General features: G+C 40.4%; 1 protein-coding gene across 2 annotated transcripts in view; it reads left to right on the top strand.

Moving 5' to 3' along the window:
* The first annotated feature begins 360 nt into the window (after positions 1–360).
* Positions 361–24,944, top strand: part of VCL (vinculin) — a 108,038-nt gene continuing 83,454 nt past the window's right edge. Inside the window, exon 1 of one of the 2 annotated variants that reach the window (XM_077778601.1) lies at positions 361–632. In XM_077778601.1, the coding sequence (XP_077634727.1) occupies positions 465–632 (168 nt within the window). In that variant the 5' untranslated portion in view covers positions 361–464. The remainder of the gene's footprint in view (positions 633–24,944) is intronic. The other variant, XM_077778600.1, reaches the window with a different exon arrangement.

Raw genomic sequence — 24,944 nt, 5'->3', positions numbered from 1 at the left:
CGCCCCGCTGAGGTGATTCTGCAGAGGGGCGGAGCTCTGCAGAGCCCTAGCGGGAGGCGGCTCCTGGGGGCGGGGCCACTGATTCCAGCCGCACGCTCCGCTCCCACCATGCCCTTATAAGGAGCGCCCCGCGTTAGGGCTCGGGAATCCGGTCGCAATCCCTGCGGCGCAGCCCCAATCCCAGGCCCCTCCCTTGGGAATGGGGGCGGGGCGGGTTCTTGGCGGCGCGGTAGCGGGGGCGGAGCATCTTGAAGCGGGACCAATAGGAGTGGCGGACCCGGTCTGCGCGGTGCAGCCATTGGGCGCGGCGACACGAGGGGGCTGGGCGCCCGCGGGGCTGGTTACGCCGAGGGAAGCCCCGACTCCGTAGTTGCTGCTCGCAATCGGTCTCTTTGCCGGTTCCCGGCCTCGCCGTTCCTAATTCTCTGTAGCCAGCGGTTCGCCGCCCCCTGCTCGCCGCCGCGATGCCGGTGTTTCATACGCGCACAATCGAGAGCATCTTGGAGCCGGTGGCGCAGCAGATCTCGCACCTGGTGATCATGCACGAGGAAGGCGAGGTGGACGGCAAAGCCATCCCTGACCTCACCGCGCCGGTGGCCGCTGTGCAGGCGGCAGTCAGCAACCTTGTCCGGGTGAGCGCGCTAGGCCTGGGGTGGGGAGCGGGGTTAGGAGACAGCCCAGTGGCTCCCCTTCGCCGGCTCGCTGCCTGTGGCTTTACGCATCTGGAGTCAGATGGCCATGGGTTCGAATCCCAATTCCCCCACTCTGTGACCTTGAGCGAGCCCCTAAGCTTCTATGTGCCTCAGTTTCTTCATCCGTAAAATGGGAGCAGTCATAATAATGCCTGCCTTACGGGTTTGTTGTGAAGATTCACCGAGGTGGTATTTGTAAAGTGCGTAGCGCAGATTGTGACCCATAGTAGGCGCTCAGTAAAGGATAGTTGTTAGGGTGTCTGATGGCCCCTTTCACTCAGCAGGCTGTCGTCCCTCGCGTTGACAGCCTTGCTCTCAGTTCCTTCTTAGGCCTCCCCAGTCTGGCCTATGTGCTGGCGCGCTCCCCTACGGATTCCCTGCCTTTCCTTCCAGGGAGTCTTCATTTGAGAGGCGTTGTGTTCACCTTTGTAATACTTCTGCCCCTCGCCCGGAGACCTGCCTCACCCACCACCCTTCCCCCACGCTCCTCGAGTCGGGCTCTTTTGTCTACTTGTCTTACTGGCCACTCGTCTCTCGGTCTCCTCCTTCCTTCCTAGGCATTTCTACTTCTGTTCACACCTCTGGCACTCTGAAACACCGGATAGTTTCTTTATATTTCTTTATGCAATAATTCATGACCACGAGTCCCTTTTCTACTTCTGCTTCACCCTGCCGCCTTTCCTTTTATTCTCTCTCGTGGAGATTTCCACCTGGCTTTACCTGCTGTCAAACGGCTTCCTCCCCCTGGGGCCTTTCCAGACTCGGGGGCCCTCCTCCTCGGCCCCTCCTCCGGGCAGGAAGCAAGATGGAGTGCTGGGAGAGGCCTGTGGAATCTGGGATCCGCGGCCCCAGCCGGAGAGAGGCCCTTGCCCGAGAGGAGTACGGGGCGTCTCCTCCCCAAACCACAACTTTGCTGGGTGGCTGAGTGGCCCTGCAGACCTCTGTAGCTCACAGCTGTGACTAATAACAGAGGTGGTTCGTTGGGGAGGCGGAGCTCACTTCCGAAATGGGAAAAGAGGTGCTGTGATCAGTCTCCTAACACTTCCCTAATACCACACTTTCTTTCCCACCGTGGGTGGGTGATTCGCTCAGACCCCTGCTGCCTGTAAGGGACAACTTTGGAAAAAGTTCATACTGTTCCCTCACCGAGCTGTGTAAATAGTGTGTGTCAGGGTAGCTGGCAAGTTAGGAGGCAACTGTGGGTCTGGGTGGGGCTTGGTTTACTTGTCTGATTAGAGCACTGTAATGCACTAGTGGCACTTTATCCGCTGAAGGTCTACCTCAGTCTTTAGGGGCCCTTCTCAGGCAGTTCAAGAGACTGATCATTAGGAAAGGGGGTGGGGAGGGGGACTCCACGGACTAAATTCCTCAACTTCCTTCTGTATAGATTTAGTAAGAATCTATTCAGTAGGAATACTGTATTCATTCAGAATATCTAGTTCTACATTGTTCCTGTTCTTTTTATAACTAATTTTAATCTAAGACTCCAGAGTACATTCTTATGTAGTGTTGTCTAACATGGCTGCATTCCAGGCCTCCATTTTTCAACAAATAGGAAACAATGTAAAGAGACAGGGTAATAGTGTCCCTCCATGGAATACTTCAGGAAATGAAATCTTAAAACCACATGTTGCACTTGGAACAGAGCTAGTTTAGTCTAGGGGTTGATATCTGGTTAGGCTATTTAGAGAAAAGTTATTTATGAGCTTCGTTGCTCATGAATTAATAAGAAGTGAATGTCTGCTGCCTAGAGAACATTGAAATAAATTGGTGGTTCTCAGGTTGGGGTGTGCATCAGAATCACCACAGGGGTTTTTAGGAATAAAGTTGTCCAGCTCCCATCGCAGATTTAACGGAGGAGCCTTTTGTGGGGGTAGTCTCAAGGCCTTTGTATTTTTCGGAAGCTTTGTGGGTGGTTGTGATATACCCTTAGTTAGGAAACACTGCGAAGAAGTGAGACAAATACAAAAGAAATAAGGACAGTCATGAGCTGGAAAAGAACCAAACAGATAGTTACATCCCATTACATACAAAGAAAGGGACTTGAGATTGGTGGTAGATCTGAATTAGCAAAGAGAAAGTTGGGAGGATTGTGCTGCTGGTTAAAATGAACAAAGGTACTGGTAAGTCATTTCCAGATTGCAACAAGTAAATTGTCTGGATTAGCTCAAGGAGTATGTTGGAGAGAAATTAGAGACGAAGTCAGTGTATGACATGTGGGCAGTTTAACAGAAGGTCTTATCGAATAAGATGAACAAAGACCAGGGGCCCCTGGGTGGCTTAGTCCGTTAAGCTTCTGACTTTCGCTTAGGTCATGATCTCGCGGTTCGTGGGTTCGAGCCCCGCGTCGGGCTCTGTGCTGACTGCCAGCTGAGAGCCTGGAGCCTGTTTCAGTCTGTGACTCCCTCTCTCTCTGACCCTCCCCTGCTCACGCTGTCTCTCTCTCTCTCGCCTAGAAATAAATAAAACATTAAAAAAAATTAAAAAAAAAAAAGATGAACAAAGACCATGGGAAGAAGGAGTGGATGAGAATTATTTTTGAGGGAGACTATAGGGCTGTGTTCTCTGGAGGCCAGAGGACCTATCAGTTGCTTGGAATTCTCAATGCCAGTTGTGGCCCTTATAGGTGCTACTGAGTTTTGTGATGAATTGTGTACATGTGTCAAGTTCCCAACTAGGTTGTGTCTGGAGAACAGGCCTCGTTTGATATTTTTTTATGTGCTCCCCAGTTCCTACCCTCAACACTGGCGCACAGGATGGCCCAGTAAGTATTGCTAAAGGACAAAAGGAACTATAGGAGGGGAGATAAATTAGAACTTTTAAGTTGGCCGGTCACGAAAAAAATGAGGACCTGGACTTTGGATGTGACAGCAAAAATGGAGAAGGAGTTAACTAGAAATATAGTAGAGGAAGAGTTAGTGGAACTTGATAATAGAGCACTCAGGCTTTGCTAGGAAAAAAGGTTGTGTTACTATAAAATAATGAAACTGATTTTTGAACAACTATTCTGGAATGTATATAATTCAGGTTTCTTTCAGTTACCTTGGGAAGTTCTATCTTTATTCCAGTGCTTCTTTTTGAGAATTTCTTTCAGATTATTTACATATATGCGTCAATTTTATCTGCACTGGGCATTCCTTAGCCCTACTATTTTATGTATCGTTCTTGAGTCTAAGTGACTTTTGGACATTTCCAAAATTAAAGTTTACCAGATGAAGATGAAATTCTTAATTGTTAAGCATAGTCATTCACTTATCAAATAGGTGTTTATTGAGACTCCCTTTTAATGTCAAAGCAGTAAGTATGATTCTGGGCAGAATAAGTATAATACTAGATTGAAAGTCCCAAGTGACTCTAAGGAAGTGAAGTACTATGGAAGTTCAGAGGAAGATGAGGTTACTTTTGATGGGAGAATTGGGAAGGCTTCGAGGAGGATGTAGCATTTGAGACAGATGGAATTTGAACATTTAAACAGGTGGTAAGAAAAGCATTCTCAGTGGAAAGAATGACCCAAACAAAGGCATAGAGTATTGAGAATCTGGGGACCAAGTTTTGACTTCGGGCAAATGGTGACTACTTTTGGAGGGGCAAGGCTCATTTGTAGTCGTAATTTCAAGTATATTTGTTAAACAAGGGTAGTCTGGTCACTTTTTCTACATATCTTATTGCAACTGAGTTATCATTTTTACTTAGGGCTGTAGGATGGGAGTATTTATTTGCATGTCCTTTTTGCATCTCAGGATCCTGAAGAGGATTCACATACCATACAATTCCCCCATTTAAAGTGTACAATTAAGGTGTTTTTAAAATATATTGACATAGTATACAACTGTCACTACAGTCTAATTTGACAAAGTTTCTGTCCCCTCAAAAAGAAACCTTGTACCCATTAGCAGTCACTCATTCTCTCTTATCCCCCACTGTCTCAGGCCTCTGCAACCACCAGTCTCCTTTCTGTCTCTGGTTTTGCCTATTCTGGACATTTCTTCTTCTTCTTCTTCTTCTTCTTCTTTTTAATGTTTTATTTATTTCTGAGAGAGAGACAGCGTGAGGAGAGGAGGGTCAGAGAGAGGGAGATACAGAATCCGAAACAGGCTCCAGGCTCTGAGCTAGCTGTCAGCACAGAGCCCGATGCGGGGCCCAAACCCACAAACCGTGAGATCATGACCTGAGCTGAAGTCAGATGCTTAACTGACTGAGCCACCCAGGCGCCCCTGGACATTTCTTCTTAATGGAATCATAAAATATGTGGTCTTTTGTGTCTGACTTCTTTCATTTTGCATAACATTTTCAAGGTTCATCTGTAGTGTAGCAAGGTATATATCAAAACTTCATTCCTTTTTGTAGCTGAATAATACTCCATTGTATGGAATAAGGCCATTTCAAACACAGAGAGTGATTCTAAATGTAATAATACAACAAAACAAGGAAGGGGTGCTAAGGCAAAGAAGGGTGGGAAACGAAAAATAGAGGAGGGGTAAGAATTTCCAAGGGTGGGATTCAATGAGCAGTGTGAAAAAGTCAGAAGTCTTAGAATGCCATGGCATATAAATTTTTCTTTTTTTTCCATTGAAGTGGCCCGTAGAAATCTGTCAGTCTTTGTGATCATATGGTCATGGTAGTTTTATTAATAGGGCTTCAGAAACTTTACCTTCTCCATTGCATCTGAGGGCGTGTGCTGTAATTCCTCCTTGGTTCATGAAATATTTATTTTGGGAAATTTTGTGGCCTTGACTTTTATGAGCCTCACCCATATATTATACCCTGTTGAGACCAGCTCTGGTACAAATAGCAGCATTGTCTTTACTTTAAACTGATAGATGGGAAAGGCTGTTCTGCTCTTAAAAAGAGATCAGTAATTAATTTTGTCATTTGTAAATTATCATTGCCATCTGAAATTATTTTTGCTCTAATTTTTTTTGGTTGATGTTAGGTTTATTTCAGTTAAAATAAATAACAGGGGTGTCTGGTTGGCTTAGTTGGAAGAGCATGCACCTCTTGATTTCGGGGTTATGAGTTTGAGTCCCATGTTAGGTGTAGCGATTACTTAAAAAATAACAATGGTGGTAGGACTGTGGGTGATTTTTTTTCTTAATATTTTTCTGTATTTTCCAGTTTTTAAAATGAGCATATAATTCCTATATTAAGGAAAAAAATAATAAAGTGAATAATAGTTATATAATCCTTATATTCCTTATATTATGTAGTTAATAAAATATTTTTTAATGTTTNCGGACACTTAACCGACTAAGCCACCCAGGCGCCCCTTTTAATGTTTATTTTTGAAAGAGAGTGAGTAGGGGGGTGGCAGAGAGAGAGAGACAGAGGCTCCCAAGTGGTCTCTGCGCTGACAGCAGAGAGCCCAATGTGGGGCTCGAACTCACTAACCTTGAGATCATGACCTGAGCTGAAGTTGGATGCTTAACCAACTGAGCCACCCAGGGGCCCCAATAAAATACTTTCATATGCAGTATTATATTAATCTATTAAGGTAGGTATTGTAATGGTCCCAGTTTTACAGATGAGGATATTATATAGATCAGAGAAATTAAGTAACCTGTCCACAGTGGCTCAGCGAGTTAGTAGTAGAGCTTGAACCCAAACGGTTTTTCCTTCTCTGTATCCTTTAGGCTTTCTCTACTCCACCTTTCAGTGTCCACTTAGAGCAAAGTTGTTAAATATCAGTGGACGTTTTGCACCTAGAATCTGAAGCAACAAGAATGCTGTTAGTCATAGAGTTTCCATTTATCCTGGGTCTGGCAAGATTATCTGTTTAAAGCCTGTCTTTGGCATGGCCTACATGACGGGCCTATATGAAAAGAATGATGTGAAAGTAAGGTTCTGTTTCACAGTAACATTTGATTTTGTAGCATTTCTTAAAAAAAAAAAGAGTAGATATAGATCAGCACAGAAGTACTTAAGCCTGCAAAACAGATAAGGGCTGTTTATAGTATATATGCCTGCTCAGATTGAAAGCCTATTACAACTAATAGTATTTAAAGTAGTTTTGTAGGATTTCTGTATTTAAATAGTATTTGAGGTAGGTTTGTGGATCCTTTGAGGAATTATGAACTTTTGTTTGAAAAATGAAGGGGCTCCTAGTGGCCAGTCAGTTAAGTGACTGACTCTTGATTTTGGCTCAGGTTATGATCTCATGGTTCATGAGTCTGTGCTGTGCATGGAGCCTGCTTAAGATTCTCTCTTTCCCTCTATCGCTCATTCTCTCTCGCTCTCTCTCCCTCTTTCTCTCTCTGAAAAAAGAAAAAAAAAGAAGAAAAATGAAAATCTGTGGATCAAAAGAGATAAATGAATGGGATAGATTGTGAACTTTGTTCCAATAATACTTAACATTTACTCATGATTGAGAGAACTGGACAGTTTTGAAGATTATGATATTTCTACAACTATGGTTTTAATTGTAATAGATNTTTTTTTTTTTTAGTTTGCTTATTTTGAGGGAAAGAGAGAACATGAGTGGGTTGGGGGGGGGGGCTGTGCAGAGGGAGAGAGAGAATCCTAAGCAGGCTCCACTCTGTCAGCACAGAATCCCATGCAGGGCACCATCTCACGAACCAGGAGATCGCTTAACTGACTGAGCCACCCAGGTGCCCTGAAAGTTGGGTTTTTCTAAAGCTGTTTTATAAATAGCACTGATAAAACTCTTAAGTGTACAGAATAAACGTTAAAGTCCTATGGTACTACTAGCCACAGTGTCTTAAGTTGGCTCCTTCTGTTATAGTCCAGGAATAAGGGCAGCATTAAGGCAACTACCTTTAATGGGATGGGAATTATTTGGATTTTAATATTTCTTGTATATTTGTTTTAAAAAAGTAGTTTCACCATTTTATATAGCTATTTAGTTATTGGCCATTTATATACGTATAAAATGGTTATGGTTCATATGTATCACAACAGAGAGGGTCATTTTTATTCCTGGTCTTTTACTTCAGTTCAGCATGGCATGTGTATACCTCCTGTGGCCTTCACCATACTTGGTCATTGTTTGTTTTCTCCACTAGATTGTAGGTTCCCCAACGGCAGGGACCATGTTTGTTGTGTTCATTACTTTATCTCCAGGGTCAGGCTGTGACCATAGGTGTGCAATATAATTTATTTTTTTTACTAAATGAACATATCCATAGCATTTATTTTTTATGTGAAAAATATTGTGATAAAAATTTTGTGCAATGTATGTTTTTCATCCCCAGCTTTCAAACATCTGATGTAGCCAAATTTGAACAGTCTCAGTGAATTTATAGTGGGCTTTGTCTGAAACATGTAGAATATGTATAAGAGGAAGGAATGAATGGCTAGCTGCCCATTGGTTGAGATAACAAAAGTGTTCAGGCTATTTTGGGTTGTGGTTCTCTCTCTCAGAGTCATTTAAACTACGCAGGCCACTTATTAACTTCATAATGTGAGAATATGTTCCTAACTGAAAATGGCATTGAGATCTTGTATTCTTTTTAAATTGCAAATGTCTTTTTAAAATTTAACAGTTTAGACCAGGTGTTGATGCGTTATTTGGAGCCCCGCTGGTTACAGCATAGTAGCATACTCTGAGTCATGAATTCCTCTGTCTTTTCTGTCTACTTCAAACCAATCTGTTGTTCCCTGGATATAAACACAAACTAAACTATGTATAGATGCGTCAGTTCTTATTGTTTTTCACCATTAAAACAAACAAACAAACAAAGCCAACCCCTTTAATTCACTTTCCTGTTTAAGAATTTGCAAGGAAAGGGGCACCTGGGTGGCTCAGTTGGTTAAGTGTCCGACTTTGGCTCAGAGCATGATCTCGCAGTTCATGGGTTCGAGCCCTGCATCAGGCTCTGTGCTGACAGCTCAGAATCTGGAGCTTACTTTGCATTCTGTGTCTTCCTCTCTCTCTGCCCATCTCCCACTCATGATCTATCTCTCAAAAATAAATAAATGTTAAACAATTAAAAAAGAAAAAGAACTTGCAAGAAAAAAAAAAGAATTTGCAAAGAAAAGTGAGGAGACCCAGTCTGATACAATATCCTGACTTGTCATGTGCTGTCAAAGAGTCTTGATGTACCTAGCTAACTGCTTGTTTCAGTAAGTGTGGAATGAGATGACTTTAAAATAATGGGCTAGATCCTGAAAGAACTAATCNTAAGCAAAAGTCGGACGCTTAACCGACTAAGCCACCCAGGCGCCCCTTTTAATGTTTATTTTTGAAAGAGAGTGAGTAGGGGGGTGGCAGAGAGAGAGAGACAGAGGCTCCCAAGTGGTCTCTGCGCTGACAGCAGAGAGCCCAATGTGGGGCTCGAACTCACTAACCTTGAGATCATGACCTGAGCTGAAGTTGGATGCTTAATCAACTGAGCCACCCAGGGGCCTCAATAAAATACTTTCATATGCAGTATTATATTAATCTATTAAGGTAGGTATTGTAATGGTCCCAGTTTTACAGATGAGGATATTATATAGATCAGAGAAATTAAGTAACCTGTCCACAGTGGCTCAGCGAGTTAGTAGTAGAGCTTGAACCCAAACGGTTTTTCCTTCTCTGTATCCTTTAGGCTTTCTCTACTCCACCTTTCAGTGTCCACTTAGAGCAAAGTTGTTAAATATCAGTGGACGTTAAGTCGGACGCTTAACCGACTAAGCCACCCAGGCGCCCCCTGAAAGAACTAATCTTGACATACTTATTAAAGATATAGGGGCTTTAGTCTGATTAAATGAACAATATGTGCAGACAAAGATAGGTAGGGTATGATAGAGTAATGGATAAAAGGGGACTTGTATAATTAGAATTAGGAAGTTGGGGATTTGTTACTTTCTTTCCAGTTACTTGGTAGATTTTATGTCCTTTATGTCCTTATGTACTGGGTCATCAGTCTGATGATTGATTTGTGGTTCCCTGCCCCACTTAGGGTATTTCCCTTTTAGACTGTTGGTTTCTGGAGGGCAAGGATGTGGCTATATTCGTGATATTTCCGGTGTTCTTATCCTAGTCCCTTGCTTATGGTATTCCTTCTATAAGTGTGTTGTGCTTTGATAGTTCCTATCCCAGCTGGTCATTCTAATGAGGATAGCTCACTATCTTTTGCCTCCCTTGGAAGGCATGGTGATTCTCTTTTCTTGCCTTCAAATGTTGCTATATACAAATGGCTGTGTAACAGAGAGAAACAAAGATTCATAAATGACATTGTAGTGTGTTGTTATGTATTTGGACTTTTAGATTTCAAAAAATTTTACTTCTACCAGAAGTCAGCTTATTGGATTGGGATGAGTGTGGGATTTTTGTGTGTCTAGAGGGTGAGGGGTAGTGAATCTTAGAACTAAAGATGTTTTACAAATATTGTAAGTTGCAGAAAATAGAATCTTTGGCCCTTAGAGAATTTCCCACTGATAAGATTTCCAGTTGGATGACTTTTAAGAGGCAAGTGGCTGAATTTCATTGCAGCTGGCCACAATCCAAGTAAAAGTCATTCCTTCTTTTGAAATAAGTTTAACTTATTCCCACAAGTAAGCTTTCTGTGATGAAAGAGAAATAACACATTTGTTCTTAGAGTTGAGAGGTGAGAGACCTCTATTATCTAGCTCCCTATATTTTAAGCCTTTCTTTATCCAACCCATCTCTGAAGAATTGGCTCATCTTTTATCTGTAAGGTAGACAACGTGTTTTTATTCATACAGTTAAAGTGGATAAGGATATATGAATGGGGACATAAATCTTACACAGAAAAAAAATCAAGACTACAAACACTTAAATATCTTATCCCTACAGCTCTTCTCCCCAAATAGCAAAATTATTTATCAGACCCTTGCTATGCACCTTGCTAGGTGTTCTGAATGATAGTAGGATATATAAGACATGGTCTCTGGCTTCAAATTGTTAAAACACAGATGGAATTTCTAATCTTAGAAAAGATTTATCTTATCCATGTCCTTTCCACCAGTGAAATCGTTTGCAGAATTTAAGTTATCCATTTTAAGGGGTTGTGTGCTAATATTGTAAATGCTTTATTCCTTGGAGCCACGGAGAAAAATATGAGTGGACCAGCAGCAGAGTGAGCAGGTGGTAGGTCCCATAATGAAGAAAAGACCTTTGAACATTGGCCTCAGCTGCTGTCTTCTTGTGGTACTCCAGACACTGGGTTTTCATTTCCTCCAAAGCACAGTGCTCTTCCTCTGCTTGGACTACTTTTCAGTGCTTCTTTATTTGGACAATTTCTACCGATCCTCAACTTCCAAATTAAATGTCAGTGTTTTAGGGACACCCTCCCTGACTTTATCTCCACAACTAAGTTAGGTCTGTCTGTCATATGATTTCAATACTTTTTTCCTTGTTTTGCTTATCACAATTGTAAGTAATTATCTGTGTGATTATTACTTGCTTAACATCTTTCTCTCCACTTGAGCCTTAAGGAGCAAATACTGGTTCTACTGTGTTTGCCCCTGAATTTTCAGCACCCATCAGAGTGCTTTGGCACCTAGTAGAGTCTTGAAGAATACTTGTGGAATGAACAAATGGGAAGAGCATTTGCTGCTTCCCTACCAAAACTGTTTTTATACTTTTTTGGAAAAATATATATTATGCTGTGGGTGAACCTTGGTGAAATTTCCTAACTTTGCCAGTTAGGAAGGTAGCTGTAAATTGTTGCTTAGCACAGGGCATTGCATGTATTAGGACCATCCAATTCCTGTTTCCTGAATGAATAAATTTCAGGCATAAAGTCCTGGGGTGCAGATGGGAATAATTCTGCCCAACACAGGAAGATGTAGAATTTGTAAGTGTAAGTAAAAATATAACATGGATTTGGAATTCTCTATTAGTTTTAATGCTTTGCAAGTAAACAGAATAGACAACTCTGGCAAATTGGTTCTACTATTAGTTAGCAAATACCAAAGTCAGACTTTAGATAAAGATACAAGGTAAATCAGCATACAAACATGACAGGAATCTTGGAAGGCAGTAGAGTGTAATAGTTAAGAGTAAAGACTCCAGAGCTAAACTCCTTGGTTCAAATCCCACTATTGATTGATACCTCTGAGGTATGTAAATTGGGGAAATTATTTAATCTCTATTTCTCATGGTCTTCCTCTGTAAAACAAAGCTAATCATAGTACTACCTGACTCATTGTGTGTTATTGTGAGGATTAATGAGTTCATAAAAATGTTTAGAACTATGCCTATCATCTAGTTAAGAGCTCAGTGAATGTTAGATATATTAAGATATTTTCCATGATTTTTAAGTCATATTTTAAATGTTAGTCTAATGAAAAGGCAGTGTTGATTCTTTTTTTTAATGTCTAAGCATAACTTCTAACTTTTGCTTAACAAGGCAAAGTGCCAGTGGCAGCTTTCAGTAGAATTCCATATGTTGTGGAATATACAGTTTTACCAACTGTGGGGAAAATATCACTCACAGTTTAGGTGCCTGAGCTTTTGATTGCCATTTCCTCATGATTGAATCAAACATCTAAATTTTTGATTGATAACTCCTTTGGAGCAATAGTAAAGGGAAAAGTATCTCTTTCTCTCTCTCTGTATGATATATATATTTCTCTCCAATTTAGAATTAAGAAATGGGGCTTACGATTTGAAACTTTATCCCAAGCATTCATTGTCCCATTTTCTAGAAAAGAAAAAAATTGATGGGATAGGCCACTCAGTAATATAAATAAGATGGGATCAGCCTTCCAGGTAGAGTTGAGAAGTATAATGCGTTTGTAAAATGGAATTCATTTTATTCTGGAACAGCCAAATTAATGTAACAAATATATAATGGCTACACACTGTGTTAGGTACTGGATGGGCTTAGTATCTCTTATCTGAAAGGAGGGATAGAATCTCTTTCAGATGTCCTATCAACATGGGGGTAATAGAGTCAAAGAACGTGGTGGTCACACTACTAGTTCAGAAGGTATACGTATTATTTCTAGTCTTATGGTGGTTTTCTGGAAATTTTTTAACATGTGTATTTAACACCAAAGTCTTAAATTAGTTAGCATCTTTACTGTCTTCCTGAGTAATATAGAGATTGTAAAATACTTCTAGTTCTGTTATCCCTTTACTTATGGTTGTCTAAAATTTTGTTTCTGTCTTCTTTCTTCATCCCTAAGTTAGATTGTACTGTTGTCTTATACTGTTGCCTTTCCCCCCATTTACCCATGTTCACTAATTTTTTTGAAATCTAAGAGATATGATGAACAGAACTTCCTTCTACGTATATTTCTCTACTTCCTGAAGTTCACCCTACACTAGTATTTTTTTTTTAATGTTTATTTATTTTTATTTGTGTGTGTGTGTTTGTGAAAGAGAGAGAGAGAGAGAGAAAGAGAGAGAGAGAAAATATACAAGTGGGTGAGGGGCAGAGAGAGAGAGAGAGAGAGAGAGAGAGAGAGAGAGAATCCAAAGCAGGCTCCAGGCTCTGAGCTATCAGCACAGAGCCTGATGTAGGGCTTGAACTCATGAACTGTGAGATCATGACCTGAGCCGAAGTCGGACACTCAACCAAATGAGCCACCCAGGCGCCCTTATGCTAGTGTCTTTAATGGGGTCTTTGGGCAGTACACATTCTAAGTTTTTATTTTTCTGAAAATGTCTTTCTTTTGTTTTCTTTTTTGAAAGATAATTTCATTAGATATACTAATCAGGGCTTGATAGTAATTTTTTTTCTAGTCTTTGAAAATATTATTCCAGTGTTTCCGTATTCACATCAGCCAGTTGTTTATTTAAAAAAATTTTTTTTAATGCTTGTTTATTTCTTGAGAGAGAGGGAGAGAGAGAGAGAGAGAGACATAGTGTGAGCAGGGAAAGGGCAGAGAGAGAGGGAGACACAGAATCTGAAGCAGGCTCCAGGCTCTGTCTGAGCTGTCAGCCCAGAGCCTAACATGGGGCTCGAACTCTCAAGCCATGAGATTGTGACCTCAGCCAAACTTGGATGCTTAACCAACTGAGCCACCCAGGTGCCCCCCCCAGCCGATTGTTTTGCTGTGGATTATGACTTTTTTCCCAGCGTTTTTAAAGACCTTATTTATCTTTCTTGAGATTTTTTTGGGGGCTCCCTGATTTTTGAGGATTGATTTCTTTTATCAATCCTAGAGAATTCTTAGCCATTCTCTTTTTGAATTTTTACCTTTTTCCTCATTATATTCTCTCCCTTGGGAACTCTAGTTAGAAAAATGTTGTACTTTCTCAGTCAGTCCTTCATATCTCTTAATAGTTTATGTTTTATATTTGGTAATTTCTTCAGTTCTTCAAGTTTGCTAATTCTCATGCAGCTCTTCCTAATATGTCATTTAACCCATCTACTGAGTTTTTAATTTAAATGACAGTATTTTTTACTTCTAGAATTCTATTTGTATCTTTTTCAAAATCGGCTTGTCAGTTTTGATAGTCTCTTGTTCTTTCATCAGATCTTTTTTCTTTTTTCTTTATAAATTAAAAAAAATGTTTTATTTCTGAGAGAGAGAGAGAGGGAGAGAGACAGAGACAGAGAGAGAGACAGCTTGAGCAGGGGAGGGTCAGAGAGAGAGGGAGATACAGAATCTGAAACAGGCTCCAGGCTCTGAGCTAGCTGTCAGCACAGAGCCCTACGCAGGGCTCGAACCCACGAACCGTGAGATCATGACCTGAGCTTAACTGACTGAGCCACGCAGGTGCCCCTCATCAGATCTTTTAAAAAAGATTATATTCTCTTTTTTTTTCCAGCTTGATAAAAAACATCTTGGAGTATAGATGTTATAAGAGCTTATTAATACCAGGATGAGAATAGAAAGGTACTTTTGGAATCTGAAGGAACTCCAGGATAATATTACTGTCTTGAGACTGTGGAAGTCTCTGATTCTTCTCTTTCTTTTTTTTAAAAATTTTTGTTTTTTATTGCAGGAAGATACATGTAACATAAAAGTTACCATTTTAGGGGCCCCTGGGTGGCTCAGTTGAGCATCTGACTCTTGATTTTGGCCCAGGATTGTGGGATTGAGCTCTGCGTAGGGCTCTGTGCTGAGTATGGAGCCTGCTTGGGATTCTCTCTCTCTCCCATTGCCCCTCTCACCCCCCCTTGCACAGTCTCTTCAAAAAATAAAAAATGAAAAAATAATTAAAAAGTTGTCATTTTAACCATTTTAAGTGTACAGTTCTATGACATTAAGTCCATTCACATTGTTGTGTTACCATCATCACCTTCTACCTCTAGAACATTTTCATCGTCCCCAGCTGAAATGCTGTATTTGTTAAACACTAACTTCCCATTTCTCACTCCCCTGAGTTCCTGACAACTAGAATTCTACTTTCTGTCTCTTTGAGTTTGATTTCTCTAGGCAATTCATATAAGTAGAATCATTTAGTATTTGTCCTTTGGTGACTGGCTTATTTTACTTAGCATAACATCTTTAAGGTTCATCCATGTAGCGTATGTTAGAATTCCCTTCCTTTTTAGGGTTGAATAATATTCCATTGCATGTATATACTGCATTTTGTTTATCTGTTCACCCATTGATGGCCATGTAGTTTCCTCCCTTTTGGCCCGTGTGAATAGTGCTGCTATGTCATCACTCTCTTTGTTGCCTTCTGAGGTCTGGACTTTGTCCCTGAGGGATTGAAGCTTCTGATGGACTCGGGTAGGACTGTGAACCCAGCCATGTTTGCCAGGGAGCAAACATGTAATCGAATCAGGCCAAAGGCCCTTTTGTGGAATATGGCAGGAAGACAGGAGGGGAAGTTCATTCTAGCTCAGAGAGCCAGTATTTGAAGCACAGAGAAGTTTGCCAGCCAGAGAAAAATGGGAAAGTCTTCTCTGCAAATGCATAGATACAAGAGTATGAATGTGCAGTTAGGGGGTGGGGAAGCTTTAGTAATGAGACTACCAAGGTAGATTGTGCTAGTTTGGGAAGGGACTTATATGCCATATTAACCAATAAAAACTCTCCCCAACTTTAATTTTTGAATAAGTAAAAAATACACCTATTTTGACACTTTAAATGTTTGGCAGGGGATTTATTAAACAGTCTCTCTCCCACCCTAGAACTCCAGCCACGGAAACCAGTAGGTTCCTCCTCATAGGAAACCAATGGACACAGGAAACCCAATGTCTTGGGTATGCTTCTGGAGGTAGTTTATACATATTCAGGCAATATGTGTTCCCCTTTTATATAAATGGTGACCTATCATTACTGTCCTGTTCCTCGATTTTTTTTTTCCTTGAAATGCTTTGAGAACATTTCTTAATACATATTGAGCCTTTTGACAGTTACATAGTAATCCATTGATGACTGTAACATAGTTTACGTAACTAGGCCCTTATGGAGGGACCTTAGGTTATTTGTGATCTTTTGGTATGTCAGACTGTGACCATGAATGACACAGTTAAGTCATTTTATGCCTGTACAAGTACATTTATAGGATAATTTCTATAATATCTATAGGTAGATACTGTACTGATGAATCAGTTGTATTTGCAGCACTGCAGTTTTCTCTCCATCAGAGGAAGAAGAAATAGATATAAATTCCAAGTCACAGTCAGCAGAGTGATTTTAAAATTCTTAGCGCAATGATATATCTATGGATGCCAGATGAATACTCTTTCCTAATTTGAGAAGGCTGCTGAAAAGTCCCTGGGGAACAAGGAGCCATAAATAAATAAACATCATCTCTAAAACTGCCATATCTATTGCGTCTCTAACACCAAAACATGAATGCTACATTTTACCTACATATTCTAGGAAGCTCTTATCTTTGGACCGGAAGCTCCAACTTGGGCTGTTTGTTCTAGAGTTTCCATAAACAGACAAATTCCTCAGTTAGTCTCCTGTAGTCATATACCAATGGCACTGAGGAATGGGAATGCAAAATCCCCTTCTTCCCCCTTCTTATCCAGAAATTGACCCCTTTTATTACGTTTGTCAGATAAACCTTTTCTTTGTTTCAAGTAGTGTCCTGTTGCTCTTTCCTTCCATATCTTTTTTCTTCTCCTTCCTCAAAGCTACCAGTCTAGATTAGACTTTAATAATGGCCCTTCTTGGGGTGCCTGGGTGGCTCAGTCGGTTAAGTGTCCAACTCTGGCTCAGGTCATGAGCTCATCGTTGGTGGGTTTGAGCCCCGCATCGGGCTCTGTGCTGACAGCTTGGAGCCTGGAGCCTGCTTTGGATTCTGTGTCTCCCTCTCTCTCTGTACCACCCCTGCTCATGTTCTATCTCTCAAAAATGAATCAACGTTAAAAAATAATAATAAATTAAAAATAATGTCCCTTTTTAATACTTACTAGTCTCTCACTCCCATCCTTTACTGCCAGTTTACTTGTTGGTAAATCTAAGTACAATTCTGATCTTAACAGTTTTCTTGCTCAGAAGTCTGTACCTCTTCCTATTGTCTTCTAAATTAATCTAAACTCCTTATTTTCGCTCTTGAGGACTATGACACTTCACCCCCCTTTTATTTCTCTGTGGAGTGGAGAAGTCGGCAAACTATAGCCTGTGGGCCAAAATTTGTACTGCCCAGGAGCTGAAATAGTGTTTATATTTTTAAATGTTTGAAAAAAAATCAGAAGACTCCACGATGCGTGAAGTTATATAAAATTGAAGCTTCTGTATCCATAAATACAGCTTTATTGGAATAGCTCTGCCCACTCATTAACATACTTTCTGTGACTGCTTTCACCTTACAACAGTGTTGAGAAGTTGTGACAGAGGCCATATGGTCCATAAAGCCTAAAATATGTACTATTTGGCCCTTTATAGAAAATGTTTGCCAACCCTTGACCCAAAGTCTTAGATTTATAAAGTTGGGAATAGATCTCAAAGATATTCTAATCCAATTCCTTTTTTTTTTTTTTTTAAAGTAAGCTACATGCCCAGTGTAGAGCTCAAACTCACAACCCCAAGATCAAGAGTCACATGCTTCACTGAATGAGTCAGTCAGATGGCCCCAACTTTCTCATTTTAAAAATGAAAAAATGGGGGCATCCAGGTGGCTCAGTTTGTTGAGGGTCCAACTCTTGATTCAGCTCAGGTCATGATCTCACAGTTTGCAGGATCAAGCCCTGTGCTATCAGCACAGAGCCTGCTTGGGATCTCTCCTCTCTGCCCCTTCCCTGCTTGTGCCTGCTGTCTCTCAAAATAAATAAACTTAATAAATAAATAAAAATGGGAAAATGTATTCTCAGACATGATCAACAGGGTCTCTGAGGCAGGTACCTTTGACAATGGAAAAGCCAAAATCAGAATCCACTGCTGGTCCTACCCCAGAATAGTGCCCCTCCCTCAAAGCCTGCTCTAGCCCCATGAGACTGCTTGGCATTTCATGAACACATTCCAGTCCTTCTCAGCTCTGTTTCTTTGCATAAGCTCCATTTCCTTCCATCTCAGTTGCCTTCTTCCCTCCAGAAATTTTATCCATGATTTAAGGCTCATCTCAAGTACTGAAGACTGCCCTAATCTCAACAGCTGGTTGCACTTTCTGTCCACCTACCCCCATTAGTGATAAGTTCTACCTCCCTGTTGGCCTCCACAGCAGGCATTTATGTAATTCTGATCTATTCCAGTCCATAAAGTGCCTAACTACATCTTTGTGTCACTTGCACATTACCTTACACATAGAATTCCTAGGACATAATTTAAAGAATAAATTAACTAAGGGGCGCCGGGTGGCTCAGTTGTTTAAGCATCCGACTTTGGCTCACAGTTCCTGAGTTTGAGCCCCACATTGGGCTCTGTGCTGACAGCTCAGAGCCTAGAGCCTGCTTCGGATTCTGTGTTTCTGTCTCTCTCTGCCCTTCCCTCCTCTCTCTTTGTCTCTCTGTCTGTCTCTGTCTCTCTCAAAAATAAATAAACATTAAAGAATTAAGAAAAAAGAATAAATTAAAAACATGAAGATACAAGAGATGCCTTCAACATCTCTAGTTTATGTCTAGTAAAAAAAGGGGTGCTTGGGTGGCTCAGTTGGTTAAGTGTCCAACTCTTGATTTGGCTCAGATCATGAGCTGACCATTGTGAGACTGAGCCTGAGTTGGGCTCCACGCCCAGCGTCCTTAAGATTCTCTCTTACCCTTTCCCTCTGACCCTACCCCGCTCTCTTTCTTTCTCTCTCAAAAAAAAAAAAAGAAGAAGAAAATACAGCACCACTGAATAATATTTTTGATGGTATTAGCAATGTAGAAGAATCTACCTAGTAGTCGATGAAGTATGTATACCCTAGGGAGAACTTGGATTTGTTCCAAGAAGGATCACCTAATTATGTGATTGTTATTTAAGACTTGAGTATATTTATTGATTACTAGGCTTAGAGAAACTTGCCCGCTAAGGTATGAATTCACACTTTAAATTTGAATTCAACAGTGATAACCTTATACATTCTCTATCTCCAGGGATTCTCTGCTGTTATATCTTCCATGTAAATTCAATTTGGGAAGGTTTCCATTTACGAACCAAACATAGGCTTATGTTGTTCTGTAATGAATCATTGGGAGTGAACTTGATATTTAGTGATGACTGAAGATAAAAGGATTGTAGTTTAGTGTATAGGTGTTTTGCCAGCATTGACTTTTAATACTTTGCTTAAAACAGCATCAACAATAAAAAAGCTAGATAGATGAATAGACCCTCACGATAATGTAATTCTCTCAGTTCTAATTCTCTTTCTTTCACCCAACTGGGAATAAGTTATCTAAGATGGTAGAGCCAGAACTTAACTAATGGGTTTGGTTATCTGTGGCAACTTTTCAACATCTAAGCTTGTGGTACTGATATTTTGTATTAGTAAGCAAGTGAAACAAAAGGAAATAAACTTAATGTCCCTATGAAAGTCTTCTGATTAAACCAAGGTTGTGTCTAATCTATTAATGTTATATGAAGAGCAGTGATGAAATACAGTTGGCAAAAGGCACAAACACAAATAGTATTGCTGGGGATGGTTGACAGTTTTTTTCCTATATGTACATCTCGGCCATTTGGGTCTGGATGTGCTACAGCTGTTCTCTGATTTCACTTTTCAGCAAGTTTAGAATTGAGTCTTGCTTAGCGCATATGTAGTCACACTAAATATGTTTGTAGTCATTGAGAAGAAAGGGTAAAAACGTTAAAAACCAAAGCCTAAAGGTAAAACTTGGGGGTTTTATTTAGTGTAGGTACCATGAAACAAGTCTTTTTTATGGGCATTTTAAATCAGCCTTGACCATTTGTCATATTAATATTCCCAAACATTGGATTTCCAGTTCTGGCAGTTTATAAGAAATGTGTTTGGGGGCGCCTGGGTGGCTCAATCGGTTGAGTGTCTGACTTCAGCTCAGGTCATGATGTCATGGCTTGTAGGTTTGGGCCCTGCTGTTGGGCTCTGTGCTGACAGCTCAGAGCCTGGAGCCTGATTCGGATTCTGCGTCTCCCCCTCTCTCTGCCCCTCTCATGATCATGCTCTGTCTCTCCCTGTCTCTCAATGATAAATAAACATTAAAAAAAAAAAAAAAGAAATGTGTTTGTGTAGCTTGAGCTGAGAAATAGAGTAATTTTGCTTCTGGCCTTAATTTAATGGGTCAGAGTGTCTATTAAGCCTGGAGCCAAATTTAATTACTAAACTGTAAAAGTGACTCTGAATGATCTCCAGTTAGCAGCAGGATGGCTCCCAACATTAGTAAAGACACTTAAAGACATTTGTCATTAGGTTACTATTTCAAATTTTGACCACACCTGTAATTAAAGAAAAAAAAGTAAAAAACTACATTATTGGTCAATCCTGGTTCAATTTTAAAAGCTAATTGAGGCCAGGTTGCCTCAGCTGATCATTCCTAAGCAAATAACAGTTATGGAACTGAAGCAGCTGCATTCCCAGTAAGCCTGACCTGTCCTGGCTGTGGAAATCTTCCAGCTTCTGGGATGGAAAATCAGAACAATTGGATGTGAGTTGATTAGACTGTAGCCTGATTATTTATATATACCTGTTCTGAGCTTGAAGTCTTTCTTATCCTTGCCATCTGATAGCTGCATAGAATTATAGAATCATGCAGTGTAACAGTAGGAAATATTATACATCATTGAATCTCTCTCATTGAAAACACACACATGCACGTGCATGCACACACACACACACACCACAGTGAAGTGGCTTATTTTATTTGTATTTTTTAAGATTTTGTTTTTAAGCAATCAAGAGTCACATTCTCTATACTGATTGAGCCAGCCAGGCACCCCTGAGAGTGGTTTAGAATTAGACCATGGGTGTGCTGAAGTCAACACCAGTATCTGAGTAATTTTAGGCAAATCAAGGAACCTAACTGTGCCTCCGTTTGTCATCTGTAAAATGAGATTGTAATGATACCTACCTCATAGGTATATTGTTATAAAGATTTAATGAAGTAATAAAGAGCTCCTGACTTACAGCATGTGCTCAATTAAAAAAAAAACTTTTTAAAAGGAGAAAGTAGAAGGCACGGATGAATACTGCAGTGGCAGAGGGAAAGAAAAAGGGACTAATGTTTATTTAGCACCTGTTATCTTCCAGGCCTTGGAAGATACATATATATTAGGTTATTTACATATGTATTATACTCTTTAGCCTTGAGAGAGATTTTACTTTTCCCATTTTACTGGTTAGGAGACTGAGACTCAAAGAGATTAAGTTACTTGCTGAAGGACACAGTATTAATAATAGCAGAGTGGAAGGCAAGATTCCTTCCAAAGCCCCAGTTCTTTTCCACTACTGTTACCTTCCATGAGGTCCCCAGTTTTCCCCCGTGTAAAAACGGGTTGGATTTTGAAAATTCATTTACAAATTCCTTTGAAGTTATTTTTCCATAGGGACAAAGTTACAAATGGTGGTTATCTGCAAAAGCTGCATTGTTATTGAAATTCTGAACATTTGTGAATTAAAACTGTCAGGAAAAAATTCATTTGCGATTCTGGCTATTAAAGCAGAAAACCAGAAAAAGTATGCTTTATTTTATTTTTATTTTTTAATGTTTTATTTATTTCTGAGAGAGAGAGACAGCGTGAGCAGGGGAGGGTCAGAGAGAGAGGGAGACACAGAATCTGAAGCAGGCTCCAGGCTCTGAGCTAGCTGTCTGCACAGAGCCTGATGCAGGGCTCAAACCCACGAACCATGAGATCATGACCCGAGCCGAAGTCGGGCACTTAACCGACTGAGCCACCCAAGCGCCCCAGAAAAAGTATGTTTTAAATTCTGTGAAATAATAGTTCTGTGAGAAAAGCAGATTTGTTAGAGAACAGTAAGAAGATGGAGACTGTTTTGATACTGGTGGGGCCTTTACGATACTTTAAGGGACTAAACATTTATGGCACAGAAACAGCCTACATTTGATGGCACTTTGATGATATACAAAGCACATTCTTATTCATTATAATCATGTATGAGACACATAGGATAAGTGGTAGAGTTGACCTAATTTTCTTGGCAATAGTTAGCTTTCTTTTTTTCGTCATTTCATCCATGATTTTTGTTTTTTAAAGGAGCCCAGCTAGTCACTTTAATAGTTGAGGGATTAATTTATAGGTATATTGAAGAATGAATGACAGTAAAAGAATGAATGAAGGTCTTTGATATAGAAATGTTGGGGCTTGGAGCAAGTGGTCAAGAAAGAATTCTGGAGACATCTTTTGTGCAAAAAGGTGGTTTTATTAAAGCATGAGGACTGGACCCGTGGGCAGAAGGGCTGCACTGGGGTTGTGAGGAACAATTGATTACATACTTTCAAGTTGGGAGGGGTTAGGGATAGTATAAGTCTCTAAGGAATTGGAAGCAAAGTTTCCAGGACCTTGAGGGGCTAGCTGTTGTTAGGATAAGGTCATTTACTGCCATCTAGTAAAACCTTAGTCCTGAGACCCTTCAGATGCATATCAGTGGGCCATATGCTTAGAGGATGATTGCTAACATATATCTTGGGGGTAGAGATAGTTTAATATGTTAATTGAGACTTACAGGATCCTGGAGGTTAGGATGTTAAGCTAAGATTGTCTTTTGCCCTTAGCAAAATATTAACATCAAGACAGTTGAGTTCCTAGAGGAAGGTCAATCTGCCTATTTCGAGGACTTGTCACTGGGCAAGTTGTAAGGAAATTTAATTTTTGTCTTTTGCTTTTGTTGCCCACGTCAGTCTTCCTGAGTTAATTGTGCCAAAATAGAAGGAATTAGAATGGAGTAAAGGGTGTATGTGGGCAGATAAGAAAATGGTAGAATTAAATGTTAACTTCTATTTTTTTTACTATCTTCATTATTTTCCTATTTTGGTTGGCACTATTCTGAGTGCATTATCAGTCATTGTGTGCCAGACCCAACCCCAGTGGAATTTGTTCTTTACTTGAAGCATCTGCTAAAGATTATATTCAGATCATGCAGTGATCTTTTCCTCCCCACCAGTGTTTATGAATATACGATAGTTACTTAATTATAAGACTAGAGGGACTAGCATGGAGTTTCCTGTTTAAGTAATCTTTTTAAAGCTAAAAAAATTAGGAAAACTAAAGCAGATCGAATGAAAAACAATCCTTTTATTTTCCCATAATTATTACTTGCTTTCCTCTTACTAAAGGCAGGACTAAAGGGTGAGAATTGGGGGAACTTTATGCGATGTAGTATTTGCTTATGCATGTTTCAAAACAAAATGGAAATCTCTTTAAGTAGGATTTAATATGCTGTAAATGAGTGTAGGAATATTTGTCACTTAATGTCTTGCTTGCAAGTTACGAAGTGTACCTGAAAACACAGAAAATGGAGCCAAGAGGCCTGGATTTACATTCAAGTTCTGCAACCTCCTTAGAGAAATTACCTCTCTGAGCCTCCTTTCTAAAGTGATGCATTTGGATTTGATTGCCAAATCCTTTTTTACCTGAAATTCTCTGTGAAATGGGAGGAGCATATTTTGTGTTTATTTGAGATGGCTGGGAGAAAGTGGGTGGTGGGGATAGGTTCCCTGTGCTGATAACCTGCTTTGTTGGTAAATTAGTGGCCATCCAGAGCGACAGTGTAAAGAAAAAAAACTGTACACTGTGAAGTGTACAGAGAATCCTGAGTTGAGGGAGAGAATCTAGTATTTGCCAATTGGAAGCCTTCCCACAGCATCTTCATGAATATGAATCTGGTGGGCAGGCTGCTCTGCTAACATTTATCTAGTCTTAACTGATACAGTCAATCTTATGTTGGGTTAGAATAAAAGGCTGCTGGCAAGGCAGCTTAACACTAGTTCTAAGGAAAGTATGTTGCATCAAATAAGCTTGCTTGACATTAGAAGTTGCTACTGACATAGTTTATCTACTGTTTATCCCATGTGATTGTGTTTTCATTGATGCACATTTAAATTCAATTTTTGGCAGTTGGTCAGAATTTGAACCTTTTAGGCACTGGTGGTTTCTCATTACTTTATAGATTATTACTTACCAACAATATTTTTTAACGTTTATTTATTTATTTTGAGAGCGAGAGCGAGAGAGAGCGAGCGAGCACAAGGGAAGGACAGAGAGAGAGAGAGAGAGAGAGAGAGAGAGAGAATCCCAAGTAGGCTCCACACTGTCAGTGCAGAGCCTGATGTAGGGCTCCAATTCACAAATGGTGAGGTTACAACCTGAGCTGAAATCTAGAGCTGGATACTTAACTGACTGAGCCACCTAGGTGCCCCCTTACCAAGAATATTGTTGACACATTTTATTTTTAAATGTTTTATTTATGTTTGGGAGAGAGTACAAGCAGGAGAGGAGAAGAGAGAGAGGGGGACAGAGGATCCGAAGTAGGGTCTGCACTGACAGCAGTTTAAGCCCAATGGGTGCTTAAACTCATGAACTGCAAGATCATGACCTGAGCTGAAGGTGGACCCTCAACTGACTGAGCCACCTAGGTGCCCCTGTTGACAGATTTTAGAAATTTAGTTTATATTTTTCTGATTATAGAGGTAATGCATAGTCATTTTTTAAAAACCTGGAAAGTACAGGAAAAGATTAGGAAGAAAAGAGAAATCACCTGAAATTCGACTTTCCATGTTGCATGTTGTGTTTCCTTCCAGTCTTTTTTTTTTTTATTTTGAGGTGGATATGTTTGGGAGAGTGTGGGATATTTCCTTAGTGAAATAGCTGAGGCATAGTAGAATTTCCCATGACACTCATGATGTTGGGAATCTTGCCCTGTGTACTGTGCTAATTAAGAACTGAATGATTTTGTTTGGGGAGCCTGGGTGGCTCAGTTGGTTGAGCATCCTGACTTTGGCTCTCGTCATGATCTCACAGTTTGTGAGTTTGAGCCCCACATTGGGCAGCGCAGAGCCTGCTTCTGTCCCCGCCTCTCTA

Source organism: Crocuta crocuta, unplaced genomic scaffold (assembly GCF_008692635.1).
Source record: "Crocuta crocuta isolate KB4526 unplaced genomic scaffold, BGI_CrCroc_1.0 scaffold167, whole genome shotgun sequence".
Lineage (NCBI taxonomy): Eukaryota > Metazoa > Chordata > Mammalia > Carnivora > Hyaenidae > Crocuta > Crocuta crocuta.
Note: the sequence above shows the minus strand (reverse complement) of the source record. Positions and strands in the feature narration are given on the sequence as shown.